The sequence below is a fragment of the Ipomoea nil genome, unplaced genomic scaffold, assembly GCF_001879475.1.
Source record: "Ipomoea nil cultivar Tokyo-kokei standard unplaced genomic scaffold, Asagao_1.1 scaffold3321, whole genome shotgun sequence".
NCBI lineage: Eukaryota > Viridiplantae > Streptophyta > Magnoliopsida > Solanales > Convolvulaceae > Ipomoea > Ipomoea nil.
Window position 1 is genome coordinate 5,454,665 of NW_017619749.1, and position 9,972 is coordinate 5,464,636.

At 34.4% G+C, this 9,972-nt stretch overlaps 2 protein-coding genes across 2 annotated transcripts; both read right to left on the minus strand.

Annotated features, from left to right (window-relative positions):
• Window positions 1–483: 483 nt before the first annotated feature.
• LOC109170469 (putative DEAD-box ATP-dependent RNA helicase 29) lies at window positions 484–7,299 on the minus strand. Its single transcript, XM_019319593.1, has 11 exons — window positions 6,854–7,299; window positions 5,528–6,689; window positions 5,388–5,442; window positions 4,160–4,261; window positions 3,845–3,890; window positions 3,162–3,235; window positions 3,007–3,059; window positions 2,807–2,888; window positions 2,634–2,690; window positions 2,190–2,334; window positions 484–959 (listed from the first exon to the last, which is right to left on the minus strand). The coding sequence occupies exons 1-11, from the start codon at window positions 7,227–7,229 to the stop codon at window positions 733–735; spliced, it is 2,379 nt and encodes a 792-aa protein (XP_019175138.1). The 5' UTR covers window positions 7,230–7,299; the 3' UTR covers window positions 484–732.
• A 1,157-nt stretch (window positions 7,300–8,456) lies between these two features.
• LOC109169839 lies at window positions 8,457–8,912 on the minus strand. The gene is made up of 2 exons (XM_019318728.1): window positions 8,721–8,912; window positions 8,457–8,618 (listed from the first exon to the last, which is right to left on the minus strand). The coding sequence occupies exons 1-2, from the start codon at window positions 8,910–8,912 to the stop codon at window positions 8,457–8,459; spliced, it is 354 nt and encodes a 117-aa protein (XP_019174273.1).
• Between the last annotated feature and the right edge of the window lie 1,060 nt (window positions 8,913–9,972).

Below are 9,972 nucleotides of genomic sequence, written 5' to 3' on the forward strand. Positions count from 1 at the left end.
AGAAATAAATATTGGTCCATGTCTTAACAACCTAATTACTCATTTTATATATTTAGATTATAAATGAAATACAATGTTAATTCAATTTATAATTTTTTACTATATATTTCTAATTTTGTGCAATGCACGAGTATCATACTACAATGGGTATGAATTGTACACATTTGTTTTCTCTCTTTTTTTTTTTAAAAAAAAATTATTATATCGAATATCATTAATTATTGACTGCTCTCATTATGCAGTATGGTGATATATATGAGTAATAATAACGGAAAAATTAAAGCCAAAAAGGATGTCAAAAAAAATTAACATATATAGATGAACTAATTCTTAAATATTCATTACATGTGAACTAAATTAATCCAAAAATAAAATCTGACATATATAATGTTTCATTTTCATATATATATATATATATATATATATATATATATATATATATATATATATATACTTTGTCCGTGCACGGGTGGAGTACTAATATATTAAAAAGAAAAAGTAGAATAAAAGGGTACACTTGTAAAATATCAAAATCATCCTTGGGTAAGATACTAATCAGTGCATTTAGTGGCAGCTTAACGAAGCAGTGCCGCCCATCCCTCCCCCTTGAAGGACTCTTAAGCTTCAATAAGATGTGTTATAAAGGAACCCCTACACACACACACTTAACAAGAAAAACACAGACATCAACAAAATTTAAAGCCTTACTCTATATTCAGGCTATACATCAAATCAGTTACTTCGCCTTCCCTTCCCCCCTTTGTTGCTGCTTCTTTTGAATTTTTTTCCCTTGCTGGGCTTACTCTTCAAATGAGCTATTCTGTTTGCCTTCTTCTCCCTCTCTTTTCGAATTTGTTCGTGGTCTTTAATTTCTGAACGTACGTGGGCATTGGGTATTGATCTAGTATTCTTCCTTCCACGTTGGAATTTCATATTGCCACCTTTAACTCCCAAACCACCTATGGAAATAGACAAGGTGAGTATAGTTACACTTGGATCAGATACAGATACATCTCAATTTCCAGATATCTAATCAAAACATGCAAAGTAAGAAGTTAACAAACAGCAGCAGACTGTCAATCTGTAATAGAAGGGGGAGAAGAGAGTGGTTTAGACAAAAGCATCCCTAATACTCCATCCATACAGAATAATAATAATAATAGAGACACTGTACAGAAGGATTAGAAGCATCATCAGCCTCTTAAGGAATGCACAATCTTTACTTAAATTCGTTCCATGCTTCCAGTTGTGGTATTAAAAAAAAAAAAAAAAAACAGTGAAAGATGAAGGGGGTGTTTGGCAAATAGTTGTTAGCGGATTGGGTTAGTGGAAGTGATAGCATTAGCTGGTTGTAAAAAGATGTTTGGTAAACTAGTTGTTAGTTGATAGCTGATTACATGCAAAATGACCTTTAAGAGTATAATTTATTTTATCAAAAAAAACTGATCGAAAAATTTTGAATTTTAGCATTTTGGAACAATAAGCTATTAATCCTATTATAAAAATCTGATTAACAAACACTCATATTGGCTGTTTAACCAAGTCAAACAGCTAATAGTGGTCAAACAAGCCAAAATTGGCTGATAAGCTAACTATGTTACCAAACAGGGCCAAAGAGTAGTGAGATCCTAGTACCAATGTTGTTAAGGCGGACTTTCACCCTGCAAGCAGAGTGTAGACACTGCCAGCAGAGTAAACAAAATTATATATGGCCAGTGAGCCACTAAGAAAGAAAGAAAATGAAATCAGAAGTTTAGAACAAAAAAGAAAAACAAACGGCCAGTTGGCCAAGAAGAAAGAACAGTCAGCTGCGACAGCAGTTCGGCGGTGGAAGGGCAATGCTGGGAGGAGTGGGGTCAGATGCATTTGGCGGTGAAAGGCAAAGTTGGGAGGGTTTACACTTTTAAATTAACTTGGGTCGGACACGGGTTTTAGTCCAGGTTAGGGGTCCAAGATGCTGCCGGACGCCTAGGCAACATCCGAGCTCGCCTCACTGATTTCAGACGAGACAAGCTCGTTAGGCATCCGGTCTCCACCAACCGGACGCCTAGGCGATGCCTTGACAACTATGCCTAGTATAGAGCATACACCAAAACACAGACTTTATGAAGCTAGAAAATGAAAATTCATACTTCAGAAATCAGAGGATATAACAGCAGAAAAGATCATGCAGTAGTTTCATTACAAACCTTTACCAGCTGAACTTGTTGATTCTCCAATACTATCATCCATGTTGGTTCCTTTGAGGGACACTTTCTTGTGTGACTGTTCTTTCCATTTTTTGTATATCCCAGTTTTATTAGCTTTCACCTTTGCACCGCCCTCTGTCTTTATCTGTGCACAATTGACAAAACATGTGAAATAGCAAGGAAAGATGTATACCTGGAATCTCACAAAGATTATGCAAACCAAAAAGCAAGAACTAGCAGAAGTTCCCACAAGAAGGAAAGAACGGGATAGCATTAGTACAATAATACCAAATAACAATTCCTGCTTAACTGCATAAAATTTTCTGGGCCCCATATACATAATGACGATTGTCCAGTGACACAAATTAACAGGTATGTAAATTTAAAAATTACTTAATTATTAAAAAAAAAAAAAAAAAAAAAAAAAAAAAAAAAAAAGAGTACCTTCCCACTAGCAGTCACACGATCCCCATTATTCAGCTTGATGTACTTTTTGCTCCTCTGTATAGAGCACATTCAGTTAATTACAACAAACAAAAAAAAAAAAAAAAAAAAAAAAAAAAAAAAAAAGACCACAGATTACAGTATGTGCAGATAGTTCAGTAGATTGATTGTACCTTGTCCCAGTGATACGTAGTTTTTTGTCTATGCAGCCCTTCTTTATCATCAGCTACTAAATCTAGAACAGCAGCATCCAACCTAATCCAAACGAAATGTTATCTAAAACTCTAAAATTTAAGATAATAGCAATTTCTTGTTGCAAAAAATCCCACTCTACCCTAAGGTTAAAATTGCATGCATGTTTTGATAGATTTACCTATTGGATTCAAATCCTTGGTTAGCTTTCACAGAAAGTCCAGCCTCAAAATGCTGAAATGGATGAGTTAGACATTCACATATCAAAATATGTTCAAACAGAATGCAATCACCAAAAAATGTTTGAACACAGAACCAGTGATTTGTAAATCTTACCTGATTTGTTGGTACAGCGCTTATGAAGTACTCATCATCTTTGAAGCTCTTAGCCTTTCTTTTAGATCCAGAAACTGCCAAATAAAACATGTATTAAAAAACCAAATAAAATCAAGCAAAAAAGAATAAAAAGTAAGAAAGTATGCTCAAGTGGCATATTCATGCATTGAAATATTACTCTGCAATGTATTGGTTAAGCCTTGCTTCAATGTAAAAGCTAATAAACAATTAATAACAATATAGTACATACTTTGTGTCTAAGGATTTTAAATGTGATAGAAATACATAACATCATAATTGGTTGATACATATTCTTTGAAGCAGGTCTCAATTTCCCCCAGCAAACTATTCTCTCTAATATTTCTAGTTTTTAATAGAGTCAAGGAAACACTTTGATTAAACACACATCAGACATAAGATATGAAGGCTTAAATAAAATAGAAATGCAAATATGCAGTTCATGCTATAAAAATGATGCTCATAGGCCAAACTCTCATATTCATTTTTTGGACTACTCCACTCTTCAACTACAAATGTCAATAGGCAGTTCTTCTCTGCACTTTTCCAGAACTGAGCAGAATTCTATCAAAACTACACAAAGTGGAATCGTTAAAATGTAGTGCAGATACAAATTCTGATATTAAATTGCAGGTAAAGAAGATTAAGAATGACCAGGGATGAACCTGGTTTCTCCTTGACTTGGGCAGAAATGCATTCTTCAGTGTCATCCTAAAATAGAGCCAATATTTTAGCAAGCTTAACAAAACAAAGCACTAAAAAGCCAGCATTTGGAATTTAAAAGCAATGACAACTCAGAAACAAGGGGAAGGACCAAAGAAGTGAGAGAGCCATCAAACAATATCTGAACAAATAGCAGAAGATAGAGCCTCCCCCCTCTCCGAGAAAAAACAAAAAAAAAACAAAAAAACAAAAAAAAACCAAAACATATTAATAGCCCTTATAAGACAAAGAGATGGATTCATTACAGTAAGCTTTACCTTAGACACATGATCGCCACTGTAGCGCTGATGGCGCACTTTATTTATGACCTCCTCATGGATAGCTCTTTTCATCTTCATCACATCAACCCACTGACTGCCCTGCAATTCCACTTCTCCATTACATATACTGGAAAAAAATGCATGTTTTCCTTCCACACAAAATGAAGATACTCTTTTGGAATTGCTTATGATTCCAAATCATTTGTATCACTATCATTGAACAATAACAGTGACTTAAACTACTTAGAAAAGACAAGCTAACATACATATATATATGCCTAACAGTTATAGACGCATAATGTGAATAGAGAAAACATATATAAACTCAAACAGGAGAGCACAGAAAACAATAAATGGAGAAAACACGTATATGGACAAAAGTTATATAACCAACAAAATGGTAAGTATCACTTATTGTAATTTGTAATTAAATGAAGCTGTGCACAAAATTTTAATTTGCATATTTAAATCATATTTGAACAACACATTTGCACAAAAAAGTTCAAATCTTTGATTGGAGGAAAGATCAATCTATTCAAAAACTTGATGCCGGATTGCAAACCATGAACATCTCAACAATTCTTAAGAAAGGGTGTCTCAGAATTACCAGAAAACACACTTTTCAAGAGGAAATATGGCATATTATCTGAGATACTTCTTAATTCCAGAAGAAACATATGAAAAGTGGTTTTGATAAATAAAAAAGTAGTCAAAAAACTTGTGAAGGATTACTGATAAATACACTAGACTACAGTTATCTGTTTTTTACACTTTGATTCTATTTTCTTTTTTGGAAAGACCTTACTCTTAGCTTAACCTTATGAAGAAACACTGAGTTCTCCAATACAATACAGAAAATGGATTTTCCCACTGTTTCAATACCAGAGACTGCTGTTATATGTACCGAAAGCAGGCAGTAGCAATTTCAAATACATGATTAAATTCCATTAACCAACGTTGCTTCAATTTAGTCTCATAACCTTAGCAAGCCTAACCCTAAACATAAGCATAATGTTTAATAGTCAATATATGCTTCCCTGCAAAATTGCAAAGTCAAAATCTATTGGAATCTCACTTTAAATCTCGAATAAAGCAAAAAAAATTATCCAAATAGATACAGAGAGAAAGAGACCTTGATTAACTGATAGTGAAAAATATTTTTAAAAATCAGGAAGGAGTTATTCATAAATCATCAAGTAGCACTAAAATGGGTGAGAAAAATTACTTGATGTTTTGACTTAGCAGCTTCACCTTCAGCTTCCAGGATGGTTTGTTTCGGTCTTAAAGAAAGTAACAAGTTAATATTAAATAAATGGAATCCACCAAATGCCCAAAGATGTAAAATTAAACTTGTTATTGTGTCACCTGAAGGTTTTCAGACGTTCAGAAAAGGCTAATGCTGTTAACTCATTACCACCCAAAAGATTTTTGAAAAGCAGATGCAACCCTTCACGAGGCAGATCTTTTACTCTTTTGACAGATTCCCTAGAAGGTTTTGCTTTTGTCTTTGAATATATCCTAAATGAATTCTTGCATGGTTTTTGAAGAGAGATCAGCTCAGCAGATGATTCAATAATCTCTCGAACTCTGTCTGAGAGGAGATCTAAAGCCGTTTGGGGAAACCGCCCATAGATGGTTTCTCCATTTGCAGTGGCTTGTTCCATTCTAGACATAACTCCATCAATATCCCGTAAAACCTCTTCCTCAGTAGGAGCAGCCCTAATTGGTTTTGAGAGAAAGAGGTGAAGATCTAATAAGTAAGGCATGTCTTCAGGAGTGACAAAAGAATAGGCAGTACCAGTACGACCAGCCCTTGCAACTCGTCCAACTCGATGGATAAAGAGTTTAGGTTTGCAAGGGAAATCAAAGTTGATAACATTATCAAGCAATGGGATATCGATTCCCCTGGCCGCGACATCGGTAACAATAAGCAGCATTGTCTTTCTTGCTCTGAACTTTGAAATATGGATGTTACGGGCATCTTGATCCATTTTTCCATAACAAACAGAAGACTCAATACCTTCATCTCTCAAAAGAATGCTAAGGAACTCCAAGTGATACTGGGTGGCAACAAAAATTAATGTCTGCTCATCAGATCTAATTAGTTCTCTAATCAGGTATAAAATGGCAGCATGTTTCTCTTCCTGTCTTAGAGTGAAAAAGGTTAGCTTCAAGTCAGGACTTATCTTAGTCTCCAAATCAAGGCGTACTAGCTGAGGGTCTCGAAGACCAGCCTTGGCAAACTCAGCAAGGGCACTTGGTAAAGTTGCACTGAAAAGCAAAGTTTGGCGATTCTCACTTAGATGGGTGAGAACTGTGTGCAATTGCTCAGCAAACCCCATGCTAAATAGACAATCTGCTTCATCAAACACTACATATTCCACAGAGCGCAGGGAAAAATCATCTACCTCTGATAAATGATGCATAAGCCGACCAGGAGTTGCAATTATAATATCTGGACTTTGTGCCAATTCTTCAAATTGGCTTTCCATACTATCACCACCAACTAATAAGCTAACACGGAGATCTGCATTGAATTGAATTGTCAAAATCAAGGATTAAAAATCCTCATAATTCAAACAAGCTAAGTCTTTGAAAAATAAATAAGCTAAAACACCACAAGTGTAAAAGATTAAACGAAAAGCAATCACACATATATTTTATAAAAATTCGGAGTAAAAAAAAAGTCACCTGTGAAGCGACCAAGCTCTTTGGTGAACTTGAGGGTCTGAAGAGCCAAATCTCGGGTGGGAGAGAGTATGAGAGCTCTAGTTCCAGCCTGGGGCACGTGTTGCTGGAGCTTTTCGAGCATGGGGAGCAGAAATGCAGCGGTTTTTCCGGAGCCAGTCCGAGCCATGGCGACGACGTCGTTGCCGGAAAGGATGAGCGGCATGGTCTTCCGCTGAATTGGGGTGGGGACTCTGTAGCCCTTACGCTTAATTCCTCTGAAGACATTGGGGCTGAGCCCCATCGATTCGAAACCTCCAGACTTGGATTTCTTCTGCTCCTTCTGCTTCCGCTTAAGCTCTGCTTTCGAGCTCACCAGAATTCCAGTCCCCTTCGCCATTGCAGCCCTTCAGGAGGCAGAAGGGATTCAGCGAAAGGCGAACAAGGGTGAGGGTTTTGGGGTTTAGAGTTGTTATAATATGGTCCATTTTATAAGGTGGACCTTGGTCTTAAACTATGTTTAGTATTAAAATTGAAAGTGTTTAGAAATTAGAATATATAAATAAATAGTGCTTTTAAATCAAAAAGTATAATAATTGTATACAAAAAATTAGAATATATAAATTGTATTTTTAAATCAAAAAGTATAATAATTGTAAGAGTTATCAAAGACATTTTAAAGTTATGTCTATTTGTTTCATCCCTAGATCAGTGAATAAGTCGGCTCATGCGTTAGCAAGAGCAGCTCGTTCTCAAACTTGTTCACTTTCTTGGTTTTCATCTATTCCTTTTTGTATTGAGAATTTGATTTAATAAAGTTGTGTTTCACCCCTAAAAAAAAACAATCAAAAAGTATAACAATTGTATACAAAAAAGTGTGAATAGGTTATCAAATCCTAATTTGTTAGTATTCTGTGATTGTAGTATTTGAAAAAAAAAAAAAAAAAAAAAACTTGTGAATACCAAACAAGATAATAAGTTACATATATGTTAACATTGTGTGTTCGTAGTATACAAATTTGAAATTTGTAAAACATAAATTGTGAATATTTGAACCCAAGTTGACATAATAATTTGCATCCGACAACAAGAGAGGCTAGTTTATCTTCTACAGTTATGCCATAGACTCGAGTCAAAATATACAATTTATATACTAAATATTCACAATTTGTATACTGAATATTCACAATTTGAATTGTGAACATTGAGTATGTAAATTGTGAACATTTAATATATAATAAAATTGTGAACATTTAGTATGTACATTGAGAATATTCAGTATGTAAATTGTAAACGTTCAATATATAAATTGTGAATATTCAGTATATAAAAATTGTGAACAATCAATATGTAAATTGTAAATATTCAATATATAAATTATATATTTTTGAAATCAAGATGGACTCAGGTCCACATAATAATTTGTTGTTTCTCTTTTACTAGATTTGGACCTACCACTTTAGTCCAATTTTTAAGCTAGGGGGTTATACTTGTAGACTTGGTTCGAAATCATATCCATATTAGATGTTTACGGTTTTTGATCATTACAAAGTACATCCATAAGGAAGGAAGGACGAACTTGTCTCCATTCCATACATTCAGCCAAGAATATAGCTTCCCTAACAAGTCAATGGGCGACTATCATATTCGCGGAAGGTCTAGCAAAAGCAAAGCTAATATTAAGAAACATCTTAGCAATTTGTCTTACATCCTCAATGACGAGGTCAAAAGAAGTCCAATCAGAATGAGAATTAATACTATCAATAACAGTTAGAGCATCTGACTCAATCTGGATATGACGGATACCAAGAGATTTTACTCAGTTTAACGCTTCCCCGATTCCCATAGCATCCACCACCTTTGGTTGAAAGAGACCTTTCCAGCTTCTAACCATAGCAGCAACAAAGTGACCATTGTGATCCTTGATTATGGAGCCTGCACTTGTTGTTCTAGAGTCCAAAGATAGTGCAGCATCAACATTCAGCTTAAGGGTGTTTTTTGGTGGTCTTTTCCATCTCTCACGCTGCTGTAGATATTTATAATTTACTGCTACCTTCCTTGCCGTGAACTTCTCTCCAAGCATCAATATAAGATCTCGAAGGATATTGGCATGGTTAACAGGGATGTTGTTCCAAAGCTTCTGATTTCTTACATTCCATAGGCTCCAGCAGACAATAAAAAAAGACACTGAAAATGGTTGTTGAGGTTATCCACAATGAAGCTTACCCATTCATCAAAAATGATTTGGGACTTGGCCTAGCTACCAGACTACTAAAAGACTCCCAACAACAATTGGCTACATGAAAATGTGGTCTATAGATTCCTCTCCAATGACAATTATCCTTCAAAACTTGTTGAGACTCCATAATGCTCCTCCAAACAAAAGAAGGGTTCCATCCCAATTTGGCTTCCAAGAAAGAAGTATTAAAACTAACCGATTCAATTTACATGGGTTGGCCCGTTACGGGCATGTGCAAAATGGGTTGAGTCCAACGTCAATCTTTATTGCATGGATCATGGTCCACACAATTGTGTGGATCATAAATAAAAAGTACATTTTTAATATACACGGTGTACATTATTTATGTACATAAAATACATTTTTAATATACTGGTGGTACATTATTTTATATAATGTAAATTCAATACAAAATAATGTACTTTTAATATATTAAAAATGTACCTGATATTCATGGTCCACACAATAATTTCTTATCCAACATGGCATTTTTTTTTCGGGACGTTATGCTGTGCAATCGTGTGCACCATGCAAGGTGCACACAATTCCAATTCACAATTTCTATACTATAGATTCATAATTTCTATACTATATATTTATAATTTATATACTGTAGATTCATAAAATCTATACTGTAGATTCATAATTTCTAAACCGTAGATTCATAATTTAAATACAGTAGATTCATAATTCCTATATAGCAGATTCATAATTTCTATACAGTAGATCCATAATTTATATACTGCAGATTCATAATATATGTATTGTAGATTCATAATTTATATACTATAGATTTATAATTTCTATACTGTAGATTCATAAAATCTATACTGTAGATTCATAATTTCTAAACCGTAGATTCATAATTTAAATACAGCAGATTCATAATTTCTATATAGCAGAT